General features: G+C 45.4%; 1 protein-coding gene across 7 annotated transcripts in view; it reads left to right on the top strand.

Moving 5' to 3' along the window:
• Nucleotides 1-18,096, top strand: part of fgfr3 (fibroblast growth factor receptor 3) — an 82,094-nt gene that overhangs the window by 34,741 nt on the left and 29,257 nt on the right. For 5 of the 7 annotated variants that reach the window (XM_061062772.1, XM_061062768.1, XM_061062767.1 and 2 more), the window contains 2 exons: nt 2,141-2,206; nt 12,495-12,664. In XM_061062772.1, the coding sequence (XP_060918755.1) occupies nt 2,141-2,206; nt 12,495-12,664 (236 nt within the window). The remainder of the gene's footprint in view (nt 1-2,140; nt 2,207-12,494; nt 12,665-18,096) is intronic. The other 2 variants (XM_061062769.1, XM_061062770.1) reach the window with 1 other exon arrangement.

Genomic DNA, 18,096 nt, shown 5'->3' with positions numbered 1-18,096 from the left:
CTAAACACACAGCTCCATCTAAAACACACACAGTCTTCAGTGTTTCACCTCAAATATCTGAGTGAGGTGTCAGATATTTAGGAGCGCTATCGGGTTAAACACCTGGACGGCATCCAGACGGCCGACATCCACCAGCTCATAGTTTATACACACACACACACACACACACACACACACACACACACACACACACACACACACACACACACACACACACACACACACACACACACACACACACACACACACACACACACACACACACACACACACACACACACACACACACACACACACACACTGCATGTGGTGAAACGCAACACTTCCAAGATGAAATGAAGGAAACTGAGCAGCTTCTGTTCAGAGGTTTTTGTACACACTAGCTGGAACAGAGGGCGACTGGCAGTGTGTAAAAATAGAGAAATATGCTGCGACAAGCTGGTTTTAAGATCAGGTTCAGGAAAAGTTAATAAAGCCAAGAAAGATGTTTCCAAATGTACTCAACAAAATAACTCAATTTTAACGAGGAAAAAGTAGGGAAAAAAACAGGAAAAATGTAATGCTTCAGTCTGAATCAAGATCATCACAGATTTAACCGTTTACTGCAAAATGTAAATACAGTTCAACTTGGCGCTGTTCGCTCTGCTGTAAAGATGCTCCAGGGTTATCTGAGCAGCTCGCCACAGTTTTTCAGGACGCTAAAACGCCCTCCGAAGGTGCATCAGAGCTTTAAGCTGGCTCTACACTCGACGATTGTAGCCGCGATTTTGAGCCCGAAATATCCAAAAGAAAATTCAAAACAGCCAATGAGAGCGAGCATACTGGGAAGTGTCACCAGCCAGATGTTGTGTACTTGTACCGCTCACCTCCAGCTCGTGCTGCTGGGTGTATAAGCCGCGCCTTTACCGCCTCTTCAGCCAGGGTTTCCCCCCCCATATTCTTTTTCTGGTTTTGTTTTTTTGGTTGCAAATCAGAACACATAATCTTGATCATCTTCCATATTAGTTTTTTCTCCTGAAGTCACATTCAATCAACCAAGTTTCTGTGAGATCTCTGCTGTGTCGGCAGGTGTGTGTGGTCTCGCAGTCTTGGCTGAATCTGACTGTATCGGCTATTCTTAGCTCACAGAATTTTGCCGTCATGGTTCATTTGAATTCTCTAAACACTCAGATTTTTGAAGTTTTAGTGCAGAGCAACGCTAATAGAAAACAGTGGCGCCTCGTTTCTCTGATTTCATTAGTTCCAGTAATTATTCTCACACAGTGCTCTATTGTGAGGTTTTATTCTAACAAACCACAGTCCCTTTTTTTTTTTTTTTTTAAATGCCTGCATCATTTCTTACAAATATCCAGACCGCTGTGTGGGGTCAAACTAGTTCATTTCTGCCGACACAATAAGCAGCCTGGCGTTGTGGTTGCCGTGGTGTCAGAGAAGTAGAAAATTAAAAACCTGCTCGTCAGGACTTTTCAGGAGCCGTGTTTGAGCTCACCGGGGTTGTCGAGGTAACAGCTGGCTCTCATTAAGCCGACCTGTGGAGCTGAACCTGAAAACTTCAAGGTCACGTCCAAAATAATTACCAACGCCGCCGCTGAAAATGTTTGATACAGCGAATCTAAACCGCCGTATCTGTGGAGAATAATTAGACGCCATCTGACACGCTAACTGTTAGTGTGTTTGGAAAAAGAGTTGTTTTTTCTGTGTGTGTGTGCACACGCGAACGCAGCACGGCTAATGACCCCCGCTCGTTTGTAACGTCTGTGGAAATGTTTGGGTTTGTAGTATGTGAGCGAGCCGCCGCGCTGCACAGGACTGTAGACTCATTCATGAGTTTCTCAATGAGCAGAGTCGCTTTCAGTGTGCATTCATGCAGACGTGTGTGTGTGTGTGTGTATCTGATCGCACTCATTCTGTGAACACACACCGTTTAATCTAACACGCACAGAAAGCCTGCTTTGTTTTCCCCCTCTTTACTTTCCTTCTTGTCTTGCATTAAATCCGTTCCAGGCTACGAGGTTTCCAGATGTAACTTGGATGTTTATCTGATGGTGACAAAGTTCAAGCACAGTGAGGAATAAAAAGACATTCTTGTAAACATGGAGTATTAATCCCTCTCTCCATTTCTCTCTCTCTCTCCGTCCAGATTCTCTGTCGTCTGGTGATGATGAAGATTATGACGAAGATCCAGAAGATGCAGGTAATGGAAATGGTGAATTCTTAATTATTATTATTTGTACCTTTCTCAAGTCATCTGGGTGGAAGTGAGACGTTCTTGTGAGGCTTTCAGATATAGTTTTGAGGTCACATTAAACTGACTTTGTTATGCGGCCAAACACCCTTAAAAGTCAAACAGTTATGGAAAAAAAGAAAGATGAAGGATGCAAAAGGACAGTACAAGTGTGCAGGAGGAAACTAAACTGCAGGAGTCCTTCTTATTTAACTGTCTAAATGTTGTCCCCCCCCCCCCCCTACACTAACCACCCGTAAACGATGCATGAAGCATATCAAAGCTCACTCTGAAAGAATATGTCTGTCTTATCGGCGACTTCTTTTCCTTTCTTAACATGCCGTTGAACACATCGCCCGTCTCTGATAAGTGAAACAAAGAAACCCTGCAGGTGTTTCACACCTTCAGCGACAGCGTGCACAGCACTTAAACACAACGTGTTAATGTGCTCTTCACTTCTTGAGTCAGAAAAAAAACATGCAACCTGAGTTCCATTAAGGCAGCGTGAAGCACGTCGTTAAGCTTAATGTGCAGCACCTGCCGAGACACACACACACACACACACACACACACACACACACACACACACACACACACACACACACACACACACACATTGATGAGCTTAGAGAGGGAGCTGTGAATGTTTTTATTTAAAAATCGCATCATGAAGTCGATATCGTGATGCACATCGAGTTGAGTGTGGTTATTTCCTAACTTGTGGATTTTGTCTCCTCGCTTTATTTATGAAGGTTGATCTGCGTTTTAGAGTCTCGGGTTCATTTCTCTCGTCATTGTGATCAAATATTTTGTTTGCAGGATTCACGAGAATCGCTCAGGAAGAAGCCGTTACTGTCACTTCTTTGACTTTTATTGGATTGATGTGTCTGATTAGAGTTTTAATATCTGTAATTAGAGTTTCACGGCCTCTTTATGAGCGCTCTCTCCATCTCGCCGTGCTCACATTAAAGCTCCTTCCCCAGAGCGCCAAACTAAACGGCTCCGTCGCAGGGATCAGAAGCTGCTGGTTCTCCGGAGGGGGATGTGAGCAGTTCTGGCACTCGGAGTTCAGGTGCAGGTGAACAAAGAGCGATGAGGGATGGCTGCGTGTGGCTTTACACTCTCTGTTCTGTCAGCAAGCGCGACTCCAGAGAGAGAGAGAGAGAGAGAGAGAGAGAGAGAGAGAGAGAGAGAGAGAGAGAGAGAGAGAGAGAGAGAGAGAGAGAGAGAGAGAGAGAGAGAGAGAGAGAGAGAGAGAGAGAGAGGGAGAGAGAGAGTGAGACAGAGAGAGAGACAGAGAGAGAGAGAGCGTCTCCACCCCTCTGCGGGCCCGCGACCAGCCAGACGGCACACTGAGAGGCCTTTGTTGTAGCGCACTGAGGGTGACAGCGGAGAGAGTGAGACGCTCAGAGAAAAACAGTAAAAAGGTATTAAATGTGAATATGGAGAGAAGGGAAGAGAGTGAGACGATAGAGAGTCTGGCACAGACAACAAGAAACCAGACAGACGAGTAGACGGATGTGTTTAAGTTGTTTATACCCTTACAAATGCTTTTTATACATTTTATATCCGTCTGCATACTTTCACAATACTTCAAAGAAGATAGATTCTACATCGAGGTGCAGACTGCCAAAAACATGTCAGCACTGTCAAACCATCCATCATGCCTCAAACTGATTCCCAGTCCACCTAAACTGCTGGACACAATCGAAGCCAGAGGCGAGCTGTTTTTCTGTGTGACGGACGCCCAGCCGAAATCAAAGCCCCCCCCCCCCCCCCCCCGGTTTGGAAAAAGAAACCCTCTGCGGAGCATCGACCAAATCAGACATCACACTCGTCTTTAAAAAAAATAAAACACAGAGCCACCGTCGCTGTCTCAGTCTGCCGCCGCTGGAAGAGCGGGAAAAGCCAAATCTGTTGGTCGTAACACGGTGGGAATACAGTTGTCAACATTTCCAATGCTTCATAACTTTTTTAATACCACCATGTTTTAAAACGATACAATCTGAGGCTTTTAATATTATCTATAAGCTACCAAAGCTTTCAAAAATACACATTTTCAGTTATATTTTTAACCCAAAGACAAAGAGCGAAGACAAAGTTTTGGTTCTGAAATGTTGTCGATGTTTTTGTGCAATCTGGACGGCGTCTGGGAGGTTGATTGCAATTTTCACTAACCATCACATTCTCTTTACATTAAACAAACGGCGCTGTAGGCGGGCTTAACAAAATGCAAAATGTATCAACCCTGTTGGAGTCCATTTGTTCTCGACCTTTTGAATTCCTGTCACAACTTAGTCAGCAAAAAATACATGAAAAAGAGCTTTTAGGGACGCCGATGGCCAAGTGGTTCATTTGCAGGTCCCATGTACAGAGTCTGTAGTTCTTTAAGCTGGTGGCCAAGTCCAACCTGTGGCTCTTATTCCCATCTCTATCCACTGTCCTGTCTCTTCAAAAAAGACACAAAAAGCCAGAAAATAAATCTTAGAGACAGCGTGTCATTCGTCAACAGAAAGCGTTTCTTTTTTGAGTTTTTGAGGCTTCTGTTTTCAACGGTTCAGAAGAGCTTCTGCTGTTTCCCTTTTTCTCTGAGTTTGATATTTGAAGGATTACCTCACTGTTAGAGTTAACACAGATCTGTGTTTAATGAGGCGTTTGTTGCCGATCACATCATGTCGCCGGAGCTCTGAAGAAGACCGTCTGTCAAACACAGGTAGCAGCAGCTCATCAGGCTGCTGGCTCCACATCGAGTAATTACGTCCATATTTATACTAACTCTCTCATTTAATTTGACTCTGAAATTAAAAAACAATATTTTAGTTCTTATCGTAGCCGCTCCGTCTTTTAATGAACAAAGGAATGTCGTGTAATGTTCTTTGTCTTGGTGCTATCGCTTTCAACATTTAATCCCGTCATTCTGCTCACTTGGATGTTGGAGGATTATTTTTGTAATCTGGCTCCGTGTTAATATGAAACAGTTTTTTCTCTGAGGCATTTATCTGATATGTAGAGAGATAAAAAAAAGTGTTCAGGGTAACTCTGCAGAAAGCTTCTCTGTCGCTGTCTTTGTTCTGAAAGTTGTTGTGGATAAGCTTCACACCTGCGATGTTAAAACCTGAATATGTTTGAATGTAGATTTTCGGCTCACAGCTTTTTAGCCTGGAGTGTTTTTTTTTTCTCAAGTGGCTGAAGTGGCAGCAGCTTACTGCAGACATCCTGAATGCCGGTAAATAACCTCAGACTGCCAGACTTAATCTCTGGATGTAAGTCTACCTCATGACATACGGGGTTTCCGATTTCCTGGCCAAAAGGAGAGGGATTAGCCCAGAAACGTTAAAACCCATATCGCTGCTTAATGTCCGCTAAGCCAGCGCTAATTAGCCGACTGGAGCAGGAAAGGAGCCATGTGACGAGCCACACAAACGGCCAGAGAGTCCCTGTCGGTGAGTGTCAGGCAGAGAGGACACTAATGGAGCCGTTGCCAGGATTTCTGGACCCCAACCCCCCCCCCTTAAAAGATATCACATCGGGCCCCTCCACCACACCCTCAGTCAACCTGTCCTTATATAACCACACCTCCTTTACACAAATGACCCCTTAAAAGCAATATGGTCGCTTAAAAAAAGAGAATCATACCCAAAAGAAGAATGTATATCAGGAAAAATAAGAGCCCCTCCTTCCACTGGGGTCCTGGGTACTCAGTCCCACTCCCCCCCCCCCCCCCCCCCCCCCCCCCCCCCACTACTACGCCCATGAATAGGGACGTAGTCGTGAAAGAGTCAGGGGCGTTATTGAGAAGGAGAGAGAGAGCACTTTTTGATTGACAGAAAAACAGAGTTAGGGGAGAGAGAAAGATGGCACAAAAAAAACCCAGAAGATTTAAGAAGTTGAGTCACTCGGTGGCTGCCAGTAGAAATGATGCTGCTGGCTCACAGCTGACTGATCTCAGAGGAGAGACAGACAGGCAGACAGACACGCTGCTGCAGTCATGAGCTCATTCTCCAGCAGCCTCCAGGACTCGCTAAAGTCGTCTCCTAAAGCCTCCTGGGAAAAAAAAGCAGATAGAGTAGATAAGACTGCCTGCCCAGCAGCCACAGTCGTTCCTGTGGAGACGTCGATGCTCACAAATGATATTATCCACCAATTGGAAAGATTGACACCAGATTTGGTGTTTCTGTTTTTATCAGGAGAGAAAGACAGCAGCCATGTCTGCTGATTGAGTCTCTTCACAACACAGGAGAGAGAGAGAGAGAGAGAGTTATTGACCGAGCTGTGAGGTTTCTATTCTTGGCTCAACACAAGGGACTCAAAGGTGTCACTGAAATTACACAAAAAAATCAGTTTAACTCCGTTTAAGGTGTAGTGGAAATGATGACCAATACAGTGGTCTCTGCACCCCCTTTTCCCCTCCGGTGGCTGGAGACGATCTCAGCTGTCATTGGGCGAGATGTCTTTGGACTTGGGGAGGAAGCTGGAGTACTGGAGAGCACACATGCATGGGGAGAACATGCAAACTCCACATACCCCGAACGGGAAAATCAGTCTAGATAATGGATGGAAGGAAGACTTAAAAATGATGTAACTGTAGGTCAGGTCAGAGCATCATTTCTTAAAAGTCCAAGCTTGCATCAGTGGAACATTTTTTTTCCTTTTTTTGGATTGTGATTGTCTACTAATTCCTCCTCTCAGAATCTGTTGTTAGAGATGACATCTTCCTGCATTTCCATCAGCTGTTTTGGGAGATCAGGAAACCTGACCCAAGAGCAAATAAAGGTCAGAGATCGAACCCATCGTCTGCCCTCGCATTATGCCCAGGACGAAAACTAAACTCAGAGTCTGTGTGAAGTAAAGGGACAGTGTGTGAGTCTGTGTGTGTGTGTGTGTGTGTGTCGGGGGTTGGGAGGAATGTTAACAGAGCCTAATCTGTGCTTTGCTCCCGAGCTATGCAAGCCTCCTTGTTTACCCTGGCAGGAGAGCAGAGAGCCGGACGCCGGGGCCACGCTACGCTGCTCCGTGGCCGCCATTCCTCCCGACTCTTGTTTGCCTTGAGTCCCTGCAGGCCCTCCGGGGGCAGCGTGCCTTCAAAGAGCAACCAGTGTAATCTGTAATGAAATCTGCCTTGTGTGCTTGCAGGCGTCAGCGAGGGCAAATTATACAATTACACAATTAGACGCCCCCCCCCCCTCCTCCTCCTCCTCCTCCTCCTCCTCCTCCTCCTCCTTCTTTTTTTCCCCAGATCGGTGTCTGAAGCGCTGAAGGGGCCCTGCGCCTAGCGATCAGCAGCGCCGTGTGTCCCGTCCTGCTCCACCTAATTGCCGTTGCACTAAAAGTTTGGCTGATAGAGAGCTGCAGTCACGCTCCTCCGCTCTGCAACACAGAGCCAGGAGGCAAGAAGGGAAAAGCTAACAGACCTGCAGGGTTCTGTGTTAGAACAACTTGTAACAGGCGCGCTTATAATCTCAACACAAAGAAAATGCAATCATGAACTGTTTTTGTTAACAACAACAAAAAAAAAAAAAAAGCACTCAGACGGTGCAGAGCCGCTGCCAAGGCTTCACAATCCTCTTAACTTGTTTTTGTAATAAAAGAAAGTATTTAAAAAACTTTAATCAGCATCTGGATCTGCATCAAAATCCACACAGTGACAGAGAGAGCCGTTAAACATGTTGCCAGGTTTCCATTCTTTTTGAGTAAGTGCAGAAGTTTATGAGAAAAATCTGAAGGAATAATCTTGCAAGAAAAATAATCATTAGAAAAATGTCCTGGATCCGAAACCAAAGGAGGGATTCTTCTGTTGGCTTCGTGGACTTTCTTTCCACCAAACCTCATTGAGATTTCTTACAACTTCGGGGATACCAGCAACAAGCAACCAGAGCAACTTAAAAAAAATCCAGGTCAGCTGTGGAAGAAAAAGTCTGATGCACGTGTTTTATTTCAAATAAAAGAAGAAGGAAATGAAGCAGCGTGTTGTGGAAAGTGTGCAGCTCTTCATCTTTCCTTAAAAACCTTCAATAAACACACTGAGCTGTGTTGACTCCCTGCAGTAAACACAACTACTGAACGTGAATGCCTGTGTTTGGTAATATCTGTTATTGAGCCTGTTATCCGACGTTAAAACCAAACAAACAGATACGGTCGTGTATTTTTAGGCTCCCCCCCTCCTCGGTTAACCCCTGCAGCTTGACAGGTGGACATGACACTGAAGCTGCTGAGCTGAGAGAACATGTTACGCTAAACCAGTTTCCACTACAGTGACTGCATATCAGCGCAGGGAAGAGGGAGGGTTATCTACAGAACCCCCCCCCCCCTTCCCTTGTCCCTGTGGGGTTTGAGGGGTATCTGCTGCGGTCCCCCTTCACTGCCAAGAAAATCCCACTCCCCTCCGCTGAGGAAATACCATCCAGCCAATTAGACACGGGATGGGATTCCTGTGTGTTGCTGAGCGAACGGAGCAGGACGGCGCTGTAAATCAAAAAACAAACGGACATCCAGACATCAACCTCTGTGTGTGAACTGAAAGAAGCTGCAGTGATTCCTGATGCTGAAAAAAAAGCTTTTATTTTACTATTTAAATATATTCTTTAAAGGCTTAATCTGCGTTTTTCAGACTTAAATATATAAATCAAGTATCTCCTCTGAAAATAACTCTGTGAGTCATGACTGTCTACAATGGGTGTAACACCCGAGTCCCACTGTCTGTGATGTTTTCAGAGTTTTCAGAGTCCTATCTTCACTTTGTTTACATCGCCCGGACGGCCGGCTGACTCCTCCCCTCGTGTATAAAAGTTGTTTAATTGAGGGACTAGAGAAAAGAAGAATAACATACTGTACTCACTGCTTAACTGTGTTTCTAGATCACGCTCATTTCAGGTAAATTTACATGCAGTGTGAAGATACGAGCATAATAAAGATCGCTAGCATTAGCATGCTAACACAACGATGCAGCGCAAGTTGTTTTGGTTTCATGCTGGTGCTCAACGGCGACATCTGCTGGATCAAAAAATCACATATAAAGCCTTTAAGATTGATTTTGGAGTAGGGAATGACATGCAGGAAAGGAGCCACAAGTCAGACTCGAACCCCGGCCGCCTGCTTCTAGGACTACAGCCTGCATACAAGGGGCTCCAACTAATCGCTAAGCCTACGTCGCCGCTATTTTACTCAAGAAATAAACGACTCAAAATAAGAAAATCACCTCTATGTTGACAAAATATCTGTGTAGAGTATCTCTGCTCGCCTTTTGCTTCAGGACTTGGTGATGTTTGTGGTGTGTAACAGCAGAGTTAGCATCAGCAGCATCGTCTCTTAGAGAGTTCATAGCCAGAAAAAAGAAGACGTCATAGCACCGCCCCCACTCAGTTTGATTGACAGGTGGTCTCGTGCAGATACGCAGCAGTTAGCTTTTTTAGCAGCTAAAGGTCAGCGACATAAACTAAATCTCAGTGTGTTTCTGGGACAAAACCCATGGAGACGAGACGAGACGAGACGAGTAGGCGAGTTAATGCTGAATCCACACACACACAGGCGTCTATTTTTGGGTTTAAAAAAAAACGTCATTGTGGCAGACGATGAGCAGCAGCAGTGAGGAGGTGTTTTCAGACCCAGATGAGTTCAGGAGCAGCAGCACAAAGAGGAGGAGGGAGGAGGAGGAGGAGGACCACACATCAGGACTGTTTAAAACTCAGTGTGTGTTTCTCTCTTCTTTGACCGAGTGTGTGTGTGTGTGTGTGTGTGTGTGTGTGTGTGTGTGTGTGTGTGTGTGTGTGTGTGTGTGTGTGTGTGTGTGTGGCTGATTATGATGCCAAGAAAACAATGTGTTCAGACTCCTTGGAGGGTTGTCCCACGCTGTGCAGAGTGTCGCTCCAAATACTCCCAGACAGGAGGAGACACAGGGAGGGAGAAGTAATGAAATCTAACAGAGATTTCCCTTTTAAGGTGGAGGACGTGTGTGTGTGTGTGTGTGTGTGTGTGTGTGTGTGTGTGTGTGTGTGTGTGTGTGTGTGTGTGTGTGTGTGTGTGTGTGTGTGTGTGTGTGTGTGTGTGTGTGTGTGTGTGTGTGTGTGTGTGTGTGTGTGTGTGGTTGCGTGGGGGAGTCTCTAACTGAAGCAGGGAGCAGTTTTCAGCCGCTACATTACAGTCGGTAAACACACACACACACACACACACACACACACACACAAACACACAAACAAGACACATCGTCCGCACAACGGCGTGAAGAAAACGTTCTGTTTTGTTTCTTTCTATGAAGATACATGTGTCTCTCATCGTCGCTGCTCTCAGTCTGGTTGTAATTACTCAGCAGAGACGAAGCCAAAGTTTGAAGTCGGGAGCCAAAAAAAAATATGTGTCAGGAATATATCAGGAGCGCCCAGGCGGTTTAACAAACACAGAGGGGGGGGGGGGGGGGGGGTGGATCAGAGACAGTCTCACTCAGGTGACGCTTTGACAGCTACACCTCGCTCTCTGACATGAACCCCTCCCTGATGATGCCCAAGGGGGAGATTAACTTTTAAAAGTGCCGACCAGACAATGAACTCTGAATGATTCATTCTAAAACACGACGCTAACAACACATCTCTTTGAATCTCTGTCAGCTGCTTGATGAACAGAAACACTGAACGCCTCTTACAATACATCGAAAATAATTGATTTTATTAGGAATCATTTATAAATAATTGCCTCCTTTTAGAAATAAACGATTAAAGCAGAGTATGCTTGAAGGCCTTTTCCACCTCTGAGCTGAAAGTCACTAATGCATTATGGACGCTTCAGTCCAAATATGGACACTTCTGCATCCAACAAACCCGAGCTGACGATGAGCCACATGCTGAATTTGCGTTCGTCTTAGTGGCTGCATCCACTTCTTAAAACAAGCTTTTGTCCTTCTGTCTTTAAGAATCCAGGAGACCATCTCCCGCATCGTTAATCAGGCCAGCAAAATGATCGGTTCACCACAAACTACCCTCTCCGAACTGTATAATCGCTCTGTGATCAGGAGAGCCACCCTGATCACAGAGGACCCCTCTCACCCCCTCCACCACTCCTTCCAGTTACCGCCATCAGGCAGACACTACAAAGTCCCTCTGGCCCCAAAAAAATCAATTTTTTAACACAGCTGATGAGAGCACGGCCTGCTCGGCGCCACCGTCTATGGTCGTCAGTTTGGATGCTCACAGTATCTTTTTAGTTATGGCCTTAGATATTGTTCTTGGTGTGGACGTCCCTCGGCTCCTTTCACGACTTAAATCTGATAGAACGCACACGGACAGACACACACAAGCGCAGACATTGAGATGGTAATTAGCTCCGCTCTCTCCTCCTGATTCTAAAAAAAGTAAAAGAGACATCTGATGACCGGTCAGCCACCTCCCCTAGCTTTTGTCCTGGGAGACACACACACACACACACACACACACACACACACACACACAGACCTACAAAGAGAGAGAGAGAGAGTGAGCCATGCCTCAGTGCTCTCTCCCTCCACACCCACACCGCAGGAACAATAGTCCTCTCTGACTCGCTACACTCTCTTTGTCCGCCCGTCTTCTCAATACAACTCAATAAATCGCTCCGACAGGTTTTCCAAACTCTCAGGAATCGGACGATTCAAATGAACTCCCGCATTGTAGTCGAAGGGAGGAAGATGATGAGCATTGTTTGGCTCCTCGCGACGCTTCACACGACCCGTTTATGTTCTTTTGTGAGACCGTCAAACTGTGTTTTACACCGTTTGCACATCTTGAACTTAACTGTATCTCCAGAGGCAGAAGGGTGGGCTCCAGGGGTGGGGGGGGGGGGGGGGGTCGCAGGTAGTGTGCGTTGTTTATCAGAACGGAGAGAGAGAAGAAGGCAAACCTCAACATCTGCTCTGGTAAAGTATAAGTAACTCGTCCAAGATGGATCAATTTGAAAACAGGGCAGGAGATCAAGTTTTCCTGTCTGTGCCACATTAAAGCAATTTTAAAAACATGGTACAATGAATTCCTGGAGGGTCTTTCCCAAAAAATCTCTATGACCCAAGAATACAGCAGAAAATGGAGAACCAAGGATGTTTCTTTTAGGATAGAATAGCGGTGATCGTTTGCATAGAAAGTCAGATTCGAGTGTTGAAGGTTGCAGGTTTCTTATTGGGAAATGTAAATCCACCTAGACTTGTCTTGGATGACTCACCTTATCTGTAATGTCAATATTTTATTCACTATAGAACTCCTCATGGACTTTCATTTTAAGTTTTTCAATGACTGTTTTTGTGTTCCACCAACAGAAGCTCCTTATTGGACGAGGCCCGAGCGAATGGACAAGAAGCTCCTGGCCGTCCCAGCCGCCAACACGGTCAAGTTCCGCTGCGCCGCCTCCGGGAACCCGATGCCGACCATCCACTGGCTGAAGAACGGCAAGGAGTTCAAGGGAGAGCAGAGGATGGGGGGCATCAAGGTGAGGAGAACGCGAAACCTGTTCACACCTAAAGGTCGCGGGAGCAGAGACGTGATTTAGAGACTGAAACCGTCACACGCGGCCCCTCGGTTTGAGGATGCTCTGTTTACTCTGACCTCCTGTTAAAGCATCTTTTTAGCGAGGCATCTTAATCCCCCTCCTCGCCCCCCCGCGGAGCTGCCGTGTGTCCGTCAGTCGCTTCCCCCCCCCCCCCCGCTGTGGATATCTATAACTGGAAAAGTGTGAAACAAAGTGCTGAAAGAGCGCTCATGCTCACTGAATCTTCTCACGGTGAATAAAGGTCAGAATCCACATCGGCCGAGTTTGACGCCCCTCAGCAGGACTCGGGGAAAGCTCTCAGCGCTCCCCGGTTAAGCCGACCGAAATAAATTCAGAGGGTTAAAACTGCCGTGCTGAAAACCGAGGGGTACACAGAATACATGCGTGCTCGCGTGCTAGCTCGGCGCTGACATTAATGCACTGCAGCAAACAGCTGTTGTGCTCAGTTTTGTCATCAGATTCACTCTAAACACTGAGCTCTCATGTGGAATGGCACTGCTTAAAGTAACAGGGCTGGCTTTACTTTCCTGTGTCTTTTAATGGCCCTGAGCTGTACGATTAAAAAGACAGTCGGTGTGGTAAGAGCATCGGAATTCAAACAGTCCAAAAGTGCACTTCAGTCAAAATAAACTGAAAACTTAATGACATATATTTTCAAAGTTTCGCCCAGGGATGTAAATTCTTCTCAAATGATGCAGTCCTGTCTTATGGGTCTTCTTCCCATTTTCAAAAGACAGTGAACTTTTCTACAATTCACTTAGCAGATGCTTTTATCCAAAGCGACGTACATCAGAGAGTAAGAACAACACAAGCAAGGATCTAGAAAAAAGGGAACAATGTCAGTAAGAGCAAACGATCAGCTTTGAGTCTGATTGGACACACAGGTGCTGACAGGAAGTGACCAGAGGCAAAGCACAACATTGAGGGCAGTTCTTGAGAGCTCTAATCAGTATAGAAACCATCTTATAAGTCGTTGTTATCAAACAAAAACCATCGTCATTACCATCATCATCATCAATAATATGGAGACCATCATCATCAAGTTAGTAGGTATTCATGACAGAGCTGGGTCTTTAGCTTTTTCTTAAAGGTGCAGAGGGACTCTGCAGATCAAACGGTTTTGTGTGAGTGAAATCCACCTCGGGAAACTAAGGCTCCATGTCCACCTAGCGTTATTTTTCTGTGCACCAGCGTCTTTTTTTTCAATTGTTTTCAATGAGGAGAGCAAGTTTGCATCAGCAGGCGGCTGCCCAGAGAAAATGTGCAGTCTTTATCCGAGCTTTCTGCTTTTTTAGTGCGGCCGCTCCGAGCTCTCAAGTTTTCAGAAAAACGCTGTTGTTGCACCGTCGTTGATTTCCAAATGTATGCTCTTCCCCGTAGTTTTGACGTCTAAGCATCGTGTCTTGTACCCACATCCTCCTCACTCCATGTTGTCTGATCGAGACATAAACGATCTAATATTTAAAACATACAGTAAGGAGATAAGGAGATACATTTTGCGGAAGTTTGAATTAGCTAATAAAAATCGCTACTAGTTACAAGCAATACCTGACCGAGTGCGTCTGTTGCAACATTTCAGTTTGATGAATGCTTCAATGCGTGAATGTTTTCTTCTTTAATAAGTTGCATCATCACATGAATTGAATGCTCTATTGCACACATTTTACAGAATCTTTAAAAACTGCGATAAAAAAACAACAAGCAGACCGGGCAAAGTGGTCGTTTAAATTGTGTCTGATGCACTCAAACTTGCGCCTTGTAATCTTCAGCAGAGCGAACGTGTGTCAGGCTGGCAGTGAGAGACGGCCTCTCCCCCAGCGGAGGCTCGGCATTTAAAGAGTTAAATGTAATGAGATCCTGCAGCTATTAACAGTTTACAGAGATCTCCAACATCTGCTCCCAGCAGACCAACAGCAGTTGTCTCCCTCCCTCTGTCCCCACTCACACACACACACACACACACACACACACACACACACACACACAGATTCTCACACCTGTCACCAGCCCTCAGGACGCCCCCCACTTGGACTGGAGTGGTCCCCAAACAGCAACTTTTAGCGAGTTTAGCATGCATGGAAGTTTCTTTGCGGTTATGTATTTTTTTTTTCATGAAATTCGTCCTTAACGACTCATCAAAGGGGAATTTATAAAACATAATAGAGATGTTTTTGTGATGACTGAGGCTGTATAAAGCTATTAAACACAACCTAATCAGTGGAATATCTCACGGTAGACTGAGCATGTGCAATGGCTTTACCTCCAACTTTGAATCCCTCTGCAGAAGGAGACGTTCTGAAACCCTCCCCAGCTTTAAAAAACACGCTCCTACGGGATGTTAAATGTATAATTATAGCGAGACATGTATAGCTGACTATCCATAGTAAGCCCTTTACAGCGTATGTGAGGTCCTGGCGGCCTTGTACTGTGCTGTGTCAGTGTGAGCGGTGACACTATGAGTTGTCATCAAGCCAACAAGACAAATTCCTGTACATTTTCCGCTCTGTAAAGCTCAGTGAGTCCAGCTTGGCACCAAACGATTTCCCTCTGAGGCCACCCAGGCTGAAAGTATATGCACTCATTAGGATTATTTAAGTGTCCAACCTATGGGAGAAGTTCTATTTGTGTTGTGTGTTCACTTGTGGATGGAATCTGCAATACAAAAGGTGGTGCATCATGTACGCCTATTCATTTGTCTTTAAACTGTGAATCAGTCTTTTTTTTTTTTTTAATGGAGATGTTAGATTTGATGCGGCAGTTATTGAGACATTCCTTTTAATGTCTTTATCAAGATGGCCTCTCCCTCCCTCCCTCCCTCTTTTTAAAAATCCAGTTAGCGGGTCACCATGTGGCCGCTGTTGGCCTTGAGGGAGGTGAACTGAGAGGTCACCCTCTTTAGAGTCAGGGGTCCTGGGTGACGGACAAGCCTGTGACAGAGCCAGGCCTCAGGGAGGTCAGGGGTAATGTTCTTCACCCCCGTCCTAAAGGAGTCAGAAACCTCTGCTAACCCCGCCACCGCCCTGCACGCTGCAAAGAAAATGTCCAGTGCTTCTTGTTCTTTCTAACCATGCAGAAGGATAGGTCCAAAAAATGGAAGTTAATAAAAATGTGTCCCTTAAAAAATGTTCAGAGTCGTCACCAACGTTAGTTTTCCCGGGCGATGTCACAGCTGCTCTAAAAATTAAGTTACATTATCTTCTGTTAAGTTGAGTGACGCGTCTAATACAATTATAGTGTCACCTAATTGTGAACACGGTCGTCCATCAGATCCTCGTTTTCCTCCTTCAATTGTTGAAAGTCTTCGTTTGCTGCGTTTCCCAGCGATCACCTGCCAATCAAACACTGTGAGAGTCATTGCAGAGTCACTGCTCTTTATTCTCTAAACGGTTATGTCGCTTTTTTTTTGCAAAGTATGATTATACCGAGCAATAATCACAGCCCTCTGATATCTCTTTATAGTTTTATGCTTCAAAAAGTCTGAAAATTTAACGAAATACTCTGAGTCTCTCGCAGTCCTTCATACAGCACACTGCCATTTTTTTTCTAACAGTTGAAATATTCATCATGATATTAAAATATGTATCAAATATATACATAAAGGGCACATGTCAAGAGCAGTCAGGCGTTCACAAACGGGCAGAAGATTGACTCGTCAGTCACATTTTCTGCCGTGCGTTCAGTCTCGGTGTGTCACAGCCCTCATCGCCCCACCCTCACATCCGCCTGTGATGAGTTCATCACGCAGGGTGAGGGTCAGACGGGTGGTGAGGCTGAGTCGTGACAGCCCGACAATGGCCTTCCAAAGACTCTATTCCTCCAGCAGGGTCCTCCAGGTGAAGCCGTCTTCATCTCGGATTGAAACGATTGGATTTTTTGGATTTGACAGCCGTGGTTAATTTGCGCTGAATGAATCCTGTGTGTGTGATTTTGGGACGGCTGATGGCCTGATTTTGTCACACGCCTCTCATTGCTTGGAGTGTGTGTGTGACTTTTGCTGATTCTCTGACTGATCCGGCACAGCGGAGTCCTCTCGGCCTCTCAGGCACTCAGTTTGTCATTTACTCTGAGTGCACAAATGTGACAGAAAGTTAGTGACTGAGCGGACCATTAGGGTCCATTACCCTGCTGCTAAAATACATCCAGTCTGCACACTGAAGTGATTTAAAGTGGTCCTTTTTGAGGATGCACCATGTCCTCCTTTGTTCTTAAAGACATCCATTTAAACAAGTGGATGCATCTTCCATAAAGCCTCTTTCATCATATTATGTTAAACATAAAGAAATATGTAGTGAGGCTGTGGTAAAAGCTTTTCTTCTTCTAAACATTTATAAGTTGGTTCTTTTGTGACAGCTTGCAGAGACCTTTTTGATACTCGTGTTTCTTCTCCGAAAAATAGCAAGCTCAGGCAGAACTTGTGCCAGAATTTTGGCCTAACAAGACAGCGGATTCAAGGCGTAATGGGGGGACTAAGTGATCCCACCACTGTGTCGGCTTTAGAGGCAGAAACAGCAGCTAACATTCCTAAATGAGAGAACATTTAAAGGCCATCAAAGACTCTTTTTACATTGAGGATCTGCAGCAAAAAATGTCAAACTCATTTAATTGTTGATCATTTGGTTAGTTACACAGTACGTAAACCAAAAGGACGTCCACTAATAACTCTCTGAAATTGGGCGTATTCTCATCTACCACAGCGGAGTCAATAATTAGACTCTCTGGGCATCATTGAGTGACAAAATGAACCCGCTCTTTGGGCTTCACTCTCACCTCCATCTCGTCCTCCGCCCTAGAGGTGTCGACTCTGATCAGTGGCGATTCTAGAGTCTGTTGGGGCCCGAGGCAAAGATTAATTGGGACGCCCTCCAACTAGCGCTCATCACCATTATGTCTGCCAGCGTCCCGACGCTTCCTCTTTTTCCCTTCTTTCTTTTTTCTCTCCTATAGACGGATAATTCCTCTTTACTGACTTTCATTGACAAACTCTGGTTTTCCCAGCAATAATGCATGCAAAGTTTGGGCCACTGCTTTGGTTTACAGTTCCTGAGCCCTCGGGGGGGGGGGGCTCCCTGCTGGTGTGGGGCCCCAAGCATTTGCCTGCCTTGCCCTGTTGACAAGCAGTGCCCCTGACTCTGATAAAGTTGACTTTGAATTAATTTGGACCCCAATGTGTAGGATGATTCAGCAACGTTTTTTTTTAACAGGAAACAAAACAAAGACAGACTCTATAAAACCAGAGAGAGTAGTTTCCAAAGAAGAGCTTCATACACCGACTGCTAAAGGTTTTAAACGAGTGACACTTAGCTAAGATAATATGTGGAGTAGATGCAAAACGAGATTTAGGTATGTAAATGTAAAATGAGCAGTACAATAAT

This window comes from Labrus mixtus, chromosome 18 (assembly GCF_963584025.1).
Source record: "Labrus mixtus chromosome 18, fLabMix1.1, whole genome shotgun sequence".
Classification (NCBI taxonomy): domain Eukaryota; kingdom Metazoa; phylum Chordata; class Actinopteri; order Labriformes; family Labridae; genus Labrus; species Labrus mixtus.
Note: the sequence above shows the minus strand (reverse complement) of the source record. Positions and strands in the feature narration are given on the sequence as shown.